The sequence below is a fragment of the Thunnus maccoyii genome, chromosome 15 (genome assembly GCF_910596095.1).
Source record: "Thunnus maccoyii chromosome 15, fThuMac1.1, whole genome shotgun sequence".
In the NCBI taxonomy this organism is placed as follows: Eukaryota; Metazoa; Chordata; class Actinopteri; order Scombriformes; family Scombridae; genus Thunnus; species Thunnus maccoyii.
In genome coordinates this window covers 11,537,771-11,554,929 of record NC_056547.1, presented here as the reverse complement: position 1 = coordinate 11,554,929, position 17,159 = coordinate 11,537,771, and the positions used below count along the sequence as shown (strand labels likewise).

The 17,159-nt window shown below is 40.4% G+C and overlaps 2 protein-coding genes across 3 annotated transcripts; one reads left to right on the top strand and one right to left on the bottom strand.

Annotated features, from left to right (window-relative positions):
• The first annotated feature begins 682 nt into the window (after positions 1-682).
• Positions 683-3,659, top strand: utp23 (UTP23 small subunit processome component). The gene is made up of 3 exons (XM_042436095.1): positions 683-1,122; positions 1,792-1,963; positions 3,105-3,659. Exons 1-3 carry the CDS (start codon positions 935-937, stop codon positions 3,507-3,509), a joined length of 765 nt encoding a protein of 254 aa, XP_042292029.1. The 5' UTR covers positions 683-934; the 3' UTR covers positions 3,510-3,659.
• A 160-nt stretch (positions 3,660-3,819) lies between these two features.
• Positions 3,820-16,032, bottom strand: rad21b (RAD21 cohesin complex component b). 2 transcript variants are annotated; one of them, XM_042436093.1, is made up of 14 exons: positions 14,416-16,032; positions 12,101-12,298; positions 11,766-11,895; positions 11,372-11,471; positions 10,768-10,874; positions 10,400-10,609; positions 10,110-10,232; positions 9,873-10,001; positions 9,557-9,780; positions 9,254-9,410; positions 8,753-8,898; positions 8,437-8,655; positions 8,145-8,228; positions 3,820-6,940 (listed from the first exon to the last, which is right to left on the bottom strand). In XM_042436093.1, exons 2-14 carry the CDS (start codon positions 12,242-12,244, stop codon positions 6,749-6,751), a joined length of 1,965 nt encoding a protein of 654 aa, XP_042292027.1. In that variant the 5' UTR covers positions 12,245-12,298; positions 14,416-16,032; the 3' UTR covers positions 3,820-6,748. The 2 variants fall into 2 exon arrangements, with proteins under 2 accessions (XP_042292027.1, XP_042292028.1); XM_042436094.1 differs by lacking the exon at positions 14,416-16,032 and adding an exon at positions 12,675-12,771.
• Between the last annotated feature and the right edge of the window lie 1,127 nt (positions 16,033-17,159).

Sequence of the window (17,159 nt, the reverse complement as noted above, 5' to 3'; positions counted from 1 at the left end):
GTTTTAATTTGACAACTTTAGCCTATTGCATAACAGATTTGGTCTTCAAAAAACACAAGTACAAGTACGTCATTAGTCTCAGAGTGCAACACAGAACATATTTTAACATATGAGTCCTATTTAGCCGAATGAGCATTAAAATAAGCTGTTAGCTGTCACTTGCTAATGGGAAAAATAAAATAAATAAAACATATTGCCTTGTATGTCCACTGTGGCCCTCCAAAGAAAAATACTGAAAAAACTGGCCCATGGTTGAACCTAATTGCTGATTGGTCTACGCCAATACTAATATATCAGCCATAAGTTATATCAGTCAATTCATCTGTCTCATTTTTGACCTAGTAATTCAAAACTTTTGATTGGAATCTCATTATTTTGACTTACCATAAGTATCTTTTCAAATCTTTATCATAACCTTTTGTCTGTTATTTTATTTTGGGTTTTTTTCCTGGCAGAAATGGGCTTCCATAATATTACACATATCTCTACATTAGCTACAAGCAAACTCTCTACACCAAGTTAAAAACACACACACACACACACACACACACAAACATAAAATAATCCAAAGAACATTTACTATTTAGAAACAATAACTGGCAGTAAAGTTGTAATGTTTTTGTCGAATAAGACGCAGTGTCACACAAACTCAAACAAGTGTCCGCGCAACCGGAACCTTCGTCGTATACTTTGTTTTCGCACGGAGTCCTGTGAGGTTGCACTACAAGCATGTTGTGAACATAAGAAATGTCCATGCTTTAGTAACGTTATCTGATAATTTGAGCTCAATTAATGACAGTCAGACATGAAACTGGTCGACTGAACTGACCGGAAGAATCACCGTAAACGGACTTTTAACGGACGTCGCTATAACGGTTGTTTATAATCTGAGGAGGATTAAAAACTTTGACTTTACCTCCAACTACCAGCCACCATGAAGATCAAGCGACAGAAACAAGCCAAGAAAAACATAAGCTTCTACAAATACAACTTTAGCTTTAGGGAACCGTTTCAGATTCTCATCGACGGGACTTTTTGTCAAGCGGCTTTGAAGAACAAGATTCAGATCAAAGAGCAACTGCCGAAGTACCTGATGGGGGAGGTTCAGCTGTGCACCACCAGGTGAGTATTTACCTGAGTGGAGCTGTAATGGGACTATCCTACTTTATATATGTACCCGTGTCTGTCTGTGCTTCATTGGTGGAAAGTAACTAAGCACATTTACTCAAGTACTGTAGTTAAGTACAGTCTTAAGGTACTTGTACTTTACTTTGCTACTTTATACTTCCACTCCACTACATTTCAGAGGGATATATTGTACTTTCTACCCCACTACATTTATCTGACAGCTTTAGTTACTTTTCAGATGAAGATTTGACACAATGGATAATAAATCAAGCTTTTAAAATACAACACAATGTTAAAGATGAAACCAGTGGTCTCCAACCTTTTCGGCTTTTGACATCTTACAAAAAGCAGTATGTAGTCGGGGTCACATTTCAGAGTTGTCAACAGTTCCACCAAATGATCCAATATTTGACCAAGAATCAAAGATTAGAGAAAAAGTCCAAAAACTGAAAACAGGTTTGTGTATCAGAACTTTGTTTTTTCTTTTACTTCAAACTAGCTCCACCTCCAGCAGCTACAACTGTAACATGCTGCTCTAACACTGATGCTTCAATATTGATAATCTAATGATGTCATACATAATAATATATCAGTACATTTTGCTGCTAATACTTAAGTAAATGATCTGAGCACCTCTTCCACCATTGCTGTGTTTTGCCTCAGCTGCGCACTGAAAGAACTGGACACTCTGAAACAGCTGTATGGGGCCAAACTCATCCTGCAGAGGTTCCAGGTGAGGAGATGTCAACATTTCAAGGACCCTGTTCCTGCCTCAAAGTGTCTGCTGTCCATGTTGGAGGAGACAAACCCACACCACTACTTTGTTGCCACACAGGTAAATACAAACACACCACACAGGGGGAGTCATTTACATTTTATATGCAAAGGAAAGGCGTAAATGAATTAATGTTTCTGCTGGAAATAACTCAAACTAAGTGGAAATGGAAGCAGACTACGTGCCAGCACTGTCTATGTTTTAACATACACCCATGCCAGTTTATTAGGTGATTATTATTTATTAGATATTACATTTCATGAAGGTTATAATAGTTCGTTTATTTGTTGAAACTGTCCTAGAGGTGTTGATTCAACTTTATGGTCGTTTTGGAGGCTGTAGTTTGTGCGTTGTATGTTGAGAGCTGTTGTAAGCAGGTTTCTAAAACAGTTTCAACAGATACTGAACATTATAACCTTCATGAGAGTAGGAGTTATCGCAGCGCTGCTCTATTAAGACTGAATTAGTTATATTTAATAATTCATTTATAGTCTCATATGTATCAGAGAGCTTCCAAGTTAATAGGTTTTTAAATATTACATTTAAGGTATTTAGTGGAACACTCAGAAGTCATTAGGGGAGGCAAAATGTAAGAGCTGCTTACACTGTTAAGATTCATCCAAAAACTGTCTGACTGTATAAAAACATGGAGAAAGGAAGTCTGTGTACATTTAGGTGCAAAGAGAGCAAGCTTGTGAATGTAGAGCAGTGATTCCCAACCTAGGGATCAGGACCCTGCAAGGGGTCGCGAGACAAATCTTTGCGCTTGTGAAATGGTTGATGGGACAGGAAAGAAGAAAAATAATGTTTATATTCTTGTTTTCTAATGTTTCACTGATCTTTGCTCTGTTTTTTTTTTTGGGTGAAATGCTGAATAACTGCGAGGCCCGAAGAGGCCTCGCAGTTATTCAGATGAAACAATCTGAGAGGTTTTAGAGAAGAGAATCACTCTTTGGTTAAAATGCTCACTACTCATGAACATAATTAAGCTGTGATGAGGTGCAAGCTGGCACTGGTTCATTTTAATGGCTCACTAACCAAAAAGATGGTTAATGGCTAATTTAAAGGGGATAAAACCCTCCACAAAAACATGAATAGTGGCGTCATCAAACTGGGAAAAGTGGAAGCCAGTTAATTATCTGGTGTAATCGACATGTTTACATTTACTTCAGTCTAATAAGTGTGTGTTTGTGTTGTCCAGGACCACGCGGTGACTACAGGCCTGAAGAAGATCCCCGGGGTTCCTCTGCTCTACATCATCCTCAACACCATCGTGCTGGACAAGCCCAGCCAGTCGTCCCTCGACCACGTCCAGGCCGTCCAGCTGGGAGAGCTGGTGAGTCCGGCCCAGCAGCAGAGCATCCGTAGCCTGAAAGAGGAGCAGGGCATCAGCCAAAAGGACGGAGAGAGACGGGGGAAGAAGAGGAAGAGGAAACAGAGCAACCCTAACCCTCTGAGCTGCCTCAAGAAGAAAAAGAAAGGGGTGCCGACGCCGCCGCTGAAAAAAACTGAGCAGGGGGAGAAGAGGAAAAGGAGCCGGCACAAAAAACGCAAGACGGAGGGAGGAGATAACATTTCCGCTCCTCCTCCGCCCACAAATCCATAGTGTGGCAGCAAGCAAGAGACTTTTCTTCATTATGTGTCAACATTGCAATAACAAGCAAATATAAATTGAAGTTGTTCATGGTTAATATAATACTCGTTGTTTTGTTATCGCTTCATAAAATAAATCAAGTCTTTATTACACAGAACACCAGTTTAAAATACTGGTCAAGGTTTTTATTTTATTTTTAAAAATCTTGCAACAGTTTCAGACTCACGACTAACAGGCATGGGATCCAAACACTTCTGATACATACAGTAGTAATATTTGTTTATTTAGTTTTGTTTTTTTTATCCACAAGGTTTGTCTTGGCTTTTATACAAAATAAAAAAAAAGCAGTATTACAGGCACAGAGTTTAAAATATAAGATGCACTCAGACGTTATAATGATATGCAGTTTATATGGAAACATATCAAAAATCATGCATTCAGCTGTCTTTGCAGAAGGAAGAAGTGTGGTCATATTGACTCGGTGGTCTGCTCGTTTTAAGTGCTGCGTGACTTCAGTTAAATTCAGCCTGTAGTTTTTTGTATGATGAGTTTAGAGTCCAAATGTCAACACACATATCAAATATGTTCATTCAGACTTCACTTGATCATGTTTTCAAGTCATTCTTTAGATTAAAAACCCATTTTTGTATTTAAATTAAAAAAACATGAATGCTTATCATTCTCTGTAACTGTTATACTGTATTTTACTACAATCAATGAATACAGAACAGAGGCTGTTTTACATTAAGTTCATTCAGAAAGTATTCAGTCTACACTCAATAATTCATTATGACGAAGCGAAAACTTTGTGCAAATTTATAAAAAAGGAGAAACTGAAATATCGCAAGTATTCAGACCCTTTGCTATGACACTTGAAATTTATCTCAGGTGCCTTCCATTTCTCTCGATCATCTTTGAGATGTTTCTAGAGCTTGATTGGAGTCAACCTGTGGTAAATTCAATTGATTGGATGTGATTTGGAAAGGCACACAACTGTATAAGGTCTCACAGCTGACAATGCATATCAGAGCAAAAACCAAGCCATGAGGTCGAAGAAACTGTCTGCAGAGCTCAGAGACGGGATTATGTCGAGGCACAGATCTGGGGAAGGCTACAAAAAAAATTTCCGCTGCATTTAAGGTTCCCAAGAGCACAGTGGCCTCCGTGATTCTTAAATGGAAGAAGTTTGGAACAACCCGGACTCTTCCTAGAGCTGGCCGCCCGGTCAAATTGAGCAATGGGGGAGAAGGGCCTTGGGAAGAAAGGTGACCAAGAACCCGACGATCACGCTGGCTGAGCTCCAGAGATCCTGTGTGGAGATGGGAGAAACTTCCAGAACGATAACCATCACTGCAACACTCCACCGATCTGGGCTTTATGGGAGAGTGGTCAGTCGGAAGCCTCTCTTCAATGAAAGAAACAGGAAAGCCAGCTTTGAGTTTGCAAAAAAAGAACTTAAAGGACTCTCAGACTGTGAGAAACAAGATTCTCTTGTCTGATGAAACCAAGATTCAACAGTTTGGCCTCAATGCTAAGCGTCATGTCTGGAGGAAACCAGGCAGCGCTCGTCAGCTGCCCAATACCATCATGCTGTGGGGATGTTTTTCAGTGGCAGGGACTGGGAGACTGGTAAGGGTTGAGGGAAAGCTGAATGGAGCAAAGTACTGAGATATCTTTGATGAAAACTTCGTCCAGAGCACTCAGGACCTCAGACTGGGCCGAAGGTTCACCTTCCAACAGGACAATGACCCTGAGCACACAGCCAAGACGACGCAGACGACTGGCTTAGGGACAACTCTGTGAATGTCCTTGAGCGGCCCAGCCAGAGCCCTGACTTGAACCCAGTTGAACATCCCTGGAGAGAGACCAGAAAATGGCTGTCCTCCAACAGTCCCCATCCAACCTGGCAGAGCTTGAGAGGATCTGCAGAGACGAATGGCAGAAAATCCCCCAAATCCAGGTGTGCAAAGCTTGTCTCATCATACCCAAGAAGACTCAAGGCTGTAATCGCTGCCAAAGGTGCTTTAACTAAGTACTGAGTAAAGGATCTGAATACTTATGTCAATGTGATATTTCAGTTTTTCCTTTTTTAAGTTCTAAAATCCTGTTTCGCTTTGTTACTATGAGGTATTGAGCGTAGATTGTTGAGGGTGAAAAAGGCAGCAACATAAAATGTGCAAAAACTGAAGGGGTGTGAATACTTTCTGAACGCACTGTAAGTATCTACTCGATTGACGTCGTCAGAGTTCACGTCGAAAGTGACACTGTAAGGGCACAACAGCTAAATAGTCTTAATTATCAAGACAATACATTACCCCATTGTTCCTAAATGATTATCCATCTATAAAAGGGATACAGGATAATCAGTGTGTCTCACATACTTCAAGCCGTTTTAAGAAGGAATTCTAGTTGCAAGACGGCAATAAAAATGGTATTTCCTGGAGGAATTCCACTCTAAAATATTTCAGGACTGAGCATGCAAGTATGGCAGACCACTGATGTTTACATCATCTACAGGTTGATCGAACTGTGAAGCTCTTTTTTTTTTTTTTCCTCTGTAGTTTTTTGGACTCTTGCACAAAGGGATAAACAGGCAGAGCATTTGCAGAAACAGGATACAGTTGCATGCTCGTTTTGTCAGTGTACATGAGAACTTTCTCCCGCAGTGGTGGGACAGGTGAGTCTCCAAGTAACATGGTTGATTGAGTTATCGCTGTGTAAACACAAGAACTGTCTCCCACTGTAAACATTATCTTAAAAGTAGACTCCTGTTAACTTTGGTGTCATGCCTGTACAACACAACATAGTGCTTGTCAGAAAAATCCAACAGACCTTTCCAACCTTTTTTTTTTTTTAAATACAAAATGCTCACTTTAACTTTATACTAACTTATCTTTTATGTGTGTTAATAATGTAAATAAATAGTAATATTAAATAAATTAATAACATGAAAAGTATAGCAGTCCATTGTTTGGAGCTTGTCATGCCAGATTTTTCAAGGAAGAAATCTCCTAATAACAAACCATGTTATTCAGAGCTAATTCCTCCCACCACTGCTTGACGTTTAAATATTAAGACATAAATTGCACATGAAAGAATTTCAACAGGACACAAAAATAAAACTCCACTTTGTACAAAAAAAAAAAACAAAGTCAACAAAATCAAATAAATAAAACTTTGTTGTTAAATTAAAAAAAGCCAGTGTGTTGACCGAATGCAGAGACTTTTTAGACTGTAGGAGTTGTGTTTTCCTAGATGATGTGGAAGCGAGGTCCGGGTGTCGCTATGATGTCGCTGTAAGGCTCCTCCTGAACAAGCTCCACCGCCTGCTGCTTCTTCAGGACCAGGAAGCTGTAGAACTTCGCAGCCGCCTGCTTCCTGTTGTTGTTCCTGCACAGGTCCAACAGGCTGACTGACTGAGCACCTGTTTTGGCCATCACCCTCTGTGGCGAGGAGAGAGAGAGAGAGAGAGAGAGTCAGGGGGCGTCTTACAGTGTTGTTCACTTGTTTACTATTCATAAATATTAACTACTGTATTCATTTCATGTATTGTTCCTCTCAGCTTTTTTTAATGAGATACTTTTATAGTTCTTCATATGGCTTAAAGGTGCTATATGTAAGAATTGGCCACCTGTCGAAATTCATAATCCACACTCCAAACCAATTGGGGGCAGCATATCACCAGAAAGTTGAGGTATCCATTACGTCACGCTACGTTAGCGCCAAATCAATAGTGCATTATTAGTGCTCTGTTAGCTCACAAACTAGGTAACTTTGACTAAGTATGAAAACAATATCAATTCAGCGCTAACGTTGAGCTCATATTTGCTTGAATAAATCTAACCTAAAAGAAGTAACGCTGCCCCACTTCTTCATCCTCTCATGTTGGACTGAGGGCAGACTGGATGCTAGCTGGTTAGCATGCTAACTTCAGTAGATATTTCTGCAACACCATACATAGACATCTTTGACATAATGTGAAAACTGTTATTTCTTCACATTGTGCTGATAATTTTAGTTCATTTAGTTTAGTTCAATGTTTTAAACTAAATTTTTTACATATAGCCTCTTTAATTTCTCAATACTCAGTATTTACTCGTGTAAACCTGAAATGAGTGATTTTATTTAATATTTAATTATTTTTCTCAGTATTTTTATTGTCTCTTTTAAATTCTCTTTAACTGTTTGTTCTTGTTCTAACTTTATTATATATGATTATATATGATACCAAAGTTTCAGTTCAAATACCAAATCAATATTATTTCAGTTTATTACATATATTTTCCTACAAAAACCTTTTCTTTAACAAATGAAACTTCTGAAATGCATTCAAATTTATTGCTGTCTTAAAACAAACAACTATACATTTTCCTAAATAAAAAGGTAATAAAATTAACAAAAATCTGATTAATATCAGTGAAAACCTGACTGAACATAAGCACGCACAGCAAACTTTTTGTACACAGTGATACAGGCGCAATTCACTCAATACCATAAAAGTACAGAATCTAAGGTTTTGCAGTTTGTTTCTGGTTTTAACTTGATATAAAAATGCTTCAGGATGTGAGCGTTCACACAAATTGTTGTCTTGTAGCAACAAGATGTCATACTGTTCTTCTGCTTTGTCTAATATGAGCATATACACACCTGGAGGCCATGAAGCATCTGCTGGGTTCTTTTGTTCCACCTTCTTTCCTCCTGATCCTGGTCTCCTCCCTGCCCCTCCTCCTCCTGACACAAAACACACAATCACAAACACTAATGAAGAATACTTATGGACATATATATATATATTTTTATGAAAAATTGTCCTGGATAGTCTGTGTCCACACTCAGTTGATTTACCATGAATAAATACATTTAAAATGGCACAAAAAACATCAGTAACACTAATAAAATCACACCTACGCTGCACACACTATTGCTCACTCCATCTCACCTCCTCATCAGAGTCATCATCGCTCTTCTTCTTGTCCTTGTCGCCCAGCAGGTCCAACTCTATCAGCTGGCTGATGTTAGCCGTGGTAGTGGTCTCCTCTGGGGGCAAATCCACACTGGACGTCTCGAGCTGCTGGGACACACCAGAGGCTCTGGACCCCTGCTGCTGCTGCTGCTGCTGCTGTTGCTGCTGCTGCTGCTGTTGGTCCAGGGCTCCCATCTAGATGAAAGAGCACAAGACAATGGTTGGGGTAGCTAATGGAGAGGCCAGAGAGAGGCAGAACAACAAAAACCTATGGGGGTCCACTTGTACTCACGGGCAGGGCTGGCTCTGTGTCCTGGGCCTTGCGTTTCAAGCCACGTTGTGAAGATGGAGGGGGCATGACGGACTCATCGAGCGTCGTCCTGCTGCCCTCCACAGCTGAAGTCTGCAGAACACTGGCCTCTTCCATGATTGTCTGGTCTGGATTGGAAACAGACACACATATTAGAAAAACTAACATGGGCAAAATACCTGTTTTTTTGTGCAGAAGAACACTAAACGTTTCAGTTCATTATCAGTGAAACTACATGTGTGCTGTGCAGCTTCCTTATTCATTAGCAGTTTTCCTGCTGGATGAACAATCAATTAGTCAAGGTGAGATGAGGCTATGTATAAAAATACTTTGTGCAAACAAAAAAAAGTGTCTTAATTTTCCAACCCTCCAAACCACACCAAGGAATGTAAAACAAATGACTAATTACGATTTCTGTCATGCTTTTCCACTAAATAAGCTCATGGTCAAACGCAAGCTTAGAAAAAAACAAACACATCTTACCCATGATGTCTCTTTGTTGGTGGCCTGCGGTTTCCTCTCTGGGCACCTCCGGGTTCTCCAGATCTTTGAGGAACTCATCCAGACTGTCGGCCTCTCCACCTTTCCTCCTCTTCCTCAGCTCGTCTGGTACCAGCGGTGTCAGACACCTTGTAAACATCTAGAAAGACAAAAGGAGAGGCAGCAAAGAGGCAGAGTGAGAGGACAAACAGAAAGGTAAAATATTTTGTTATGTCAGAGGTGTTTTCACAATACTACTGTGTACAATTATCTCTGAATAACTTTACATCTCTATGGCTACATTACCTTAAGCAGCCTGGCGTTCCAGAGAGGCTGAGCAGGGAGGGAGAAAAGTTTCTCCACTCCTCCGGTCTCCTTCCACATCATCAGTTTCTTGGTGGGAGGAGCCAAGTCCAGGGTGGTGACGATGTCCGAGTAGTCAGACAGCTGTGCGCGGATGGTTTTACTGTCCAATTCCTTCACGCTGTCCACAATCAGCTTCCTCTTACGCTTTGCCTTTGTCTCCTTCACTGCACAGACCAAATTTTTAAAAAGAGAATGTAATTTTACACTTAAAATCTGAAGAAGAGTAAAACCTGAAAACACAAACCAGTGGCATTACCTGTGATGTCAATGGGCTCCAGGGCGAAGGTTTCTTCCTCGTTGTGAACTAGAGTGGTCTGTTCTGCCTGGTCAGCCATGGCGGGTAAGGGCTCTGTTGGGCCTGAGTCTGGACTATCTGGGGCTCCCGCTGACGACACACAAATCACACTATCCTTGACATGCATGTCATGATATGTAGGCAACACAACATGAAATAATGTTGTGTTTGTTTACAGTCTGGTGCTGTGAAACTAACCTGAAAGAGCATCAAAGTCGTCATCATCGTCCCCGTGGTCCTGAGGCATCATCACACTCTCTGCTATGGCAGGAGGGTCATCAAAGATGCCGCCTCCATCCTCGTTACTCAACAGCTTGTCCACTAAACACATATACAAGGAATTTCTACTGTTTGAGCCACTAGTCAGAGAATATATAAAATCACTTAATGATGTCAGAAACATAAAATCTGATAAAAAAAATTAAGAAAAGCTACAGTTTATTCCTGAAGTTGCTATAATTATTACACCAGTTGGTGTAAGATCTTACCCAGCATGCCTCCCTCATTGCTCTCCATAGGGTTGTCTCCGAAGTCATCCTTGTACTGGTCGTCGTACTCCAGATGGTTGGACTTGTCAGCCATCTGGTTAGTTACACCCTCAGCCTCAAGAAGCAGGTTGGAGGCTGACGCTCCCATGATATCCACTTCAAACGCGCTCTCCTCCCTCATCATCTCCCGGTCATCCATCCCAAAGTCAGCTGCATGACAGAAATGTGTGTCTTTATACTGCCAGTATGGTAAATTGGTGGTATTTATCATGAGTTATGATAGGATAAAACTGTGGTTTTGCAAGGATGCTCCCGGGAGATGTAACATGCATTACGTTTTTAAAGAATAAAGACATGAAGATGCCTACCAAAGTCATTGTCCTGCAGCAGGTTGAGGTTCCCCACCTCCTCTCTCATGGTGATCTCCTCCACTCTGCTCTGGTTTAAGTTGAACTGCTGAGCCACGTCAATGTCACTGTACAAAAACGTACCGCACTGTCAGTTCAATGCATACTTTGTTTTTACAGTGCTTCCCTTCAAATGTAATATTTAAGAAGTAGTAGGTAAACAGTTATGTTGTGACAAACTGCTTGTCAAATCCATTGTCTCTTCACTTGCATTTGTTAGTGATGACCTACATTTCCCAGAATGTAGAAATGGGTTCTATGAGCAGGTGGAAAACAAGGATGAGAGCATCATGAGGATTCTTGTACAATATTTATAATTAATGGACATTATCGGCAGAAATATACCAGAAAGAAAAATTGAAATAGGTGTTTTTGGACAAGAATAAAATGCTCTCTACTGATCTTTCTACTCTCTGTGATCTAATAAAGGCATGAAAAAGGCCGATAAAAATAAAGAAAGTTGCATTTGTTGTGATTGCTGTAGCGTGCAAAGTGTGAAATTTAGTTTCAAGTATATTTCTACCTAATGCTCTCTCAGGAAGAAGTACACTGACAGAGAACTCACTCGAGGTCTGGTAGCGGCTGGTCAAAATCGTGGAACTCCTCAGGTAGAGTGATCGCGTTGTAGGCTGCTTCTCTGTTCTCCTCTGGAAGATCCACCACACCTGAAACACCACAGTGTAGGAAAAGAGTTATAACATGTGACTTATGTCAAGTGACAGGTAAATATCAGGCTGAGAACACTTGGAGGACATTCATAAGTCGGGAATGTGAAGCCTTTTCATGGATCCATTGTGGAAAAAACATGAAAAAAACTAGAATCCCAATTATTTTAAGACTTGACAGAGCACATAATAAAGCTATAGTGTTTCTTAACAAAGCTTAATATTATGTTCCTCAAGAATAAGAGGGATTTTTTGGGAACCCCGGTCTCGACTGGTATTGATTCTGTCCCCAACCTGGTCTAAACGCCATCTTGATCTTGATGAAGGCCTCGTTGCAGTCCGCCAGCAGGTACTTGGCCTTCCTGTGGTAGATCCTCACCACCCCCAGCAGCAGATGCCCTGATGTTCTTAAAGCCATTTTCACCTGTGATATAACGCCAAAAGACACATCCAGAAATAATTATGATACTGTAGAATAAATCTGCAAGACAAAAACTTGAAATTAAAGAGAGACAGCTTGTAGATTAACACATGCACTCTGATGTAGGACAGTTAAAAGCATGAACACAATAATCTCTTTTCAAAGTGACTGGAAGGACACTGTGAAAGCAAAGACCGGGAGAAAGTACCTTGGGTGAGATGATGCTCTCCACGCTGCTCTCCAGATTGCACTCAAACACATGTGCCTTGGTCAGCTTCTTGTCCCAGTGGGCCGCCAGCCAGATTTTGGCCAGCGGCCCACGTTTGCTGAGGACAAAGTGGGCATAAAACATCGTCTCAGCGCCTTCTCACCACAAGGGAAGGGGGGGAAGGGGAGGGTGTCTGGCCTAGAGAGAGGAAACAGCACAAACACACATATTCAATTGAACAGGTAAACTTTGAATGGGTAAATAAAGCATGAGTCAGCTGAAAGGACACATTTATTGTGATGTGGTCTGAGTTTTTGTTAGTGGGCTCTTCGTAGATGCAGACATGATGGTCTAGCAGCTAAACAGGTCTCAAAATAGCAGTTCATAGCAGGGTGCAAGCTGAATTTATTGAGATTTTCCTTAATCATTTGACAGTGTCCTTTCAAACACTTGAAAAACTTGCCATACTCCCTCCAATAAACGGTCCGTATTTTTTCTATATAGTATTTATTTTTGATTATTGACCTTTGGAAACAGCAGTTGACAAAACAATCTCAACTTAAGGTCCATTTACTTGCTTGTTTCAGAGCTTTCACATGTATCACATTATCTTCATCAGTAGATGGAGTTGCACGGTTGATATGGAGCTCGAGGTGTTCACACTTCTGTTATTCTGAACACTCTCATCCATGTTGGCTTAAAATATGAGATTGACAGTTTATTTATTAAATAACATCAACAATAACAACAATTAGTAAGTGGACCTTGAGCTGAGATTGTTTTATCTATCATCTGTCACTACTGTAAATTTGATTCAACATAAATAAAATATAAGTTAACATACAGTACATTGGTGAAACGTTATTCTGACCAAAACCAGCCACAGCATCGATTAGGACGGGGTCAAAGTGATTGATCAGGTGTCAGCGGTATGCCAGAGAAAGATCACGAAGGCTATCCACATAACCTACTTACAATTTTTTACAACATACTTGGGTCACGTGATAACAACTAAACTATCTCCATGACAACTGAGCGACTCCATCCACTGAAGAAAGCTACAATACCTCATTGAAAGCTTCAGAGACAGCAGGTAAGTTGGAGCTCCTGTTGACTTTTTTTTTTTTTTGTGAATTTAGTAAACAAAGTTTTAGATAAGGGCTACACTCCCATGCTCCTTGGCACAAACACCTTTTTACTACCTTTTATATTGTACAGCCTTAGCCTATCTGTTTTATATTTTTATATTTCACATTTTGTTTTTCCTTTAACTACATCAAAGGACAGGTTCACATTTTTCATGTCTGTGTTAGAACTACAGTCCGGTGTGCAAACACTGAAATAGTTTTTTTTTTGCTATAATTATTCCTCTTGTTCATACTGGCCATTAGAAGATCCCTTCATAATACACTTTCAATGTAAGTGATGGGGGCCAAAATCCACTCCTCTTGTGCAAAAAATGTATTTAAAAGTTTATCTGAAGCTAATATGAAGCTTGAGCCGTCCAAATTAGTCATTTGTCACTATACCTCCACTGCAGCTCAACAGGGAAACACTGTCCAAGGAAGCACAAAGAGGGAATTTGATGCTCAAAAGACTGTAAATGTGGCAGATATCCACTTGATATCACTAACTCAGACTGCTGAAGCCTCATATAAGCTCATATAAGCTTCAGATAAACTTTTAAATGCTTTTTTTTTTGTTGCACAAAATGACTGTGTGGACACACTGTGGAATTTGGCCCCCATCACTTATATTGAAAGCACATTTTGAAGGGGATCTTTAAACAGCCAATATAAACAGGAGGAATGATTACAGCGAGGAAAACCTTTTTCAGTTTTCATATGGACACTTGACTGTTGTTTTAAGACTTGAAAAACCCGTCCTTTACCTGCACAACTTGTGGTTTGCTTGGAAATATGCGACATGCATGTGAAGGGGGGCGTCACCGGGATATGTCGGTCATGTATAGGTTAAATAAAAACTGAAGCCTATGTCTGCATCACTCCACTGTACTGCAGATAGAAATCACTGCAATACATTAATAGTCAGAAACGTTATACGCAGGTAATACGGACCAACGTTTTGAAAAAGCCGTTAATGTCACTCAAATGAGACGACCGTTAGATTCACGTAAACGTTGCAGTTACATTCTCCGCATTGACCGTTGACGCTCTCCTCTGTATCCCAACAGGTGATGATGCAGACAAGCTAGCTTTAGCAACTGTCATTCAAAACCTGAGCACCGCGCCGATTATTTATGCAATAATTATATCTTATGTTCACATCTAACATACATGACATAAATGACTCACCGGTTAGCCGTTTTGTGCTTTCTCCGTTTTGCCGGCCGTGTTGCTGCCGGTGCTGGTGGCTGTTTTTTCCACCCCCTCCTCCGACTAAAACAAACAAGATGGCGTCGTTCCCCTTCTCCCTACACCGTCCCAGGGATTGGGACGGTTTGAAAAACCTCAGCAGGATGCAGAGAGTGGTGCTGATGCGAGGCGGGGGGTGGGGGCTGGGGGGATGCTGGGCTGAGCACCTGTGCACTCACATCTACCTGTTTATTGCTCTTGCAACATTAAGGCCAGTTCACAGAGATTGATCAGATTGGTGAGATACTTTTCTTTTTAGACCCAGAACAGCTGGGTTCATTTCTGAGAGGAAGGCACACAGTTCCCACCAGTTAAAGAGATCTTTGTTGCCAGAAAGCATACAGCCAAGGTATTTACATAATCAGCTTTCAGAAACCAGGGCTTGCCCTGACTATGTTGGTGCCCTTGCCAAGATTTTGGATTGGAAAAAAGTGCCAAAAAGTGCAACAGTATAGTAGCTACCTGCAGTCCTAGAGCTTCAAATATGAATTCACACACGCACACACACTCACAGGTGCAACAGTGGTACCTCCAGCCCAGACAAAGTCATCCCAGTCATCCAGACAACAAAAAAAAGAGTTTGGTGGCTGTTGGGTGAAAACTGACTTTGAGGCTTTGAAAAACAAACTAGATGAAACCCACGTGAGTCAATGAGGGAAAAGAGGGGGGAAATGTTAAGAAGAGAGGCGAACAAGTGCTTATTTCCAAAAACTATATAAGCACACGTGTCAGTAAGAAGAAGAAGAAAAAAAAACCCATGTCCCACTCATTTGGCGCCCTAAGTGACAACCTATGTGGCTTATGCAACAGGCCGCCCCTGTTCAGAGCCGTATGCTTGAGACTTGTACTTAAGTCAGACTTAATTTACAAACATGAGTACTTTACTTGGACTTGCCTGCTGAGATTAGACTTCCTCAAGACTCGACTTGACTTGAGACTTGAACATTAACACTTTGACCTGGTTAAATCCCAGAACAATATAATATAGATAAAACATTGAGTAATTGAGTCTTATACTTATGCAGTAATATAAACAGTTTTAAAAGAAAATTACTCTAATGCTAAGTCATTTTTCAGAGACCTGAAAGACAAATTGTTTGTACTCTGACGGACTTGAGTCTTGTCTTGGACTTGTTTCAACAGACATGACAAAAGATACTTGACAAAAGCTTCTGCAACCATTGATGGTACTGACAACCAAAGTTAAAGCAATTCAAAGTTAAAACATTTACCTGATTTAATGTCCTATTCTTAACAAAACCAACATATACATAACAGGATTATCACCACCTGTCTTGCAGTTGGATCTGGCTGTGACATATATGACTTTGAAACTGCATAAATATGGACTGCATACAGGAAGAGGTGCACTTGGTGACAGTGGCAAGGAAAAACTCTCCTTTAACGGGAAGAAACCTTGAGCAACAACAATAAGAATAGAAATATGACATAATAATAGCAGGAGCAGTGGGCAAAAAATGGCTAATAATTATAGCAGCAGCGGTGGGTGTCAAGCTGGATCATGGAGACAGCAGGCGGTCCACCGCCGAAGGTCTCCTGCAAAATGAGAAAGCACAAAACTACGGGAAAGATGCCAAGTTAGTAACATGCAATAATGGTACATGAATACATACAGATGGAGAAGGAGAGGAGGAGAGAGGAGCTCAGTGCATCATGGGAAGTCCACCAGCAGTTTAGGCTTATAGCAGCATAACTAGGATCTGGTCCAAGGCAAATCAGGGCCAGCCCTAACTATAAGCTTTATCACATAGCATCAAAAGTCAGGCACCTTGTAACATTTTAGATATATAGTCTGTTTAATATTTTAAGAGTCACAGCCCTGGATCCTCAAACACAAGAATCACCAACAAGAAAATCCTGTCATTTCCATGACTTCCTGCTTCAACATCCCAGGTTTGTTAAACTACTAAATATCTTAAAATTCTCCTGAAATGAAGGTTTTCTTCTGTCTTGATGTGCACCATCTTTAACATCTTTACTTTTTGTTTTGCTCTATCATCAGTCTATTTTTAATCATAACCCCCTTTACTATGTCTATCTTGTTTGGCCCTGGGTGTATATTTAATTGTAATTTTTATGTCTTCTGCATTGTAAAGCACTTTGCTACTTTGCTTTGCCTGAACAACTCTTCTCCTACACATGAAGAACAGTTGAGTTTGAAGGTTCATTAGTTTTCCCATGTGACACAGAACCAGCTCAGCTGACAAAGGACTGAGTGCTATGAAATCAGTCCCTTTAGGCTGCAGAGGCACTCTAACCCTCTCTACACTCACAAAAAAAATAATCAGAAGTTCTAAACCTTGAAGTTGAACCTTAAAAAATCTTATAGATAGATTTCATTATGTTTTAGTTCCAGTCTGAAGCTGACTCTATGCTCTCTACAGTGGATTTAATGCCAGACACACAAGGGTGTTACAAATTCCCTTAACAGTGACTCCACTCTAAAAGACACAAATTGCCTTTCCTGTGTGTCCTATTATTTTCCTCTGACAGACACTGTTTGTTTTAATGATGCTGCATGGGCTTTTGTTCATCGCTTCCTCTTAAGTTTTTTCTGTCTGTCTTTCTGCCTCTTTATTGTTCAACAGTCCAGTTAAAAGTGAATTAACTGATTTGAAAAAAGAAATACAAACTGCTAACAATTACATTTGTATAGCCTACAT

Bases quoted from the DNA above. Each gene is read 5' to 3' on its own strand.
- utp23 (XM_042436095.1), top strand. From the start codon at position 935: ATGAAGATCAAGCGACAGAAACAAGCCAAGAAAAACATAAGCTTCTAC. The intron at 1,123-1,791 runs GTGAGTATTTAC...GTTTTGCCTCAG, and splicing joins GTTCAGCTGTGCACCACCAG to CTGCGCACTGAAAGAACTGG. The intron at 1,964-3,104 runs GTAAATACAAAC...TGTGTTGTCCAG, and splicing joins ACTACTTTGTTGCCACACAG to GACCACGCGGTGACTACAGG.
- rad21b (XM_042436093.1), bottom strand. From the start codon at position 12,244: ATGTTTTATGCCCACTTTGTCCTCAGCAAACGTGGGCCGCTGGCCAAA. The intron at 8,656-8,752 runs GTGAGTACAAGT...TCTTTCATCTAG, and splicing joins ACACAGAGCCAGCCCTGCCC to ATGGGAGCCCTGGACCAACA. The intron at 6,941-8,144 runs GTGTGTATATGC...TCCTCGCCACAG, and splicing joins AGATGCTTCATGGCCTCCAG to AGGGTGATGGCCAAAACAGG.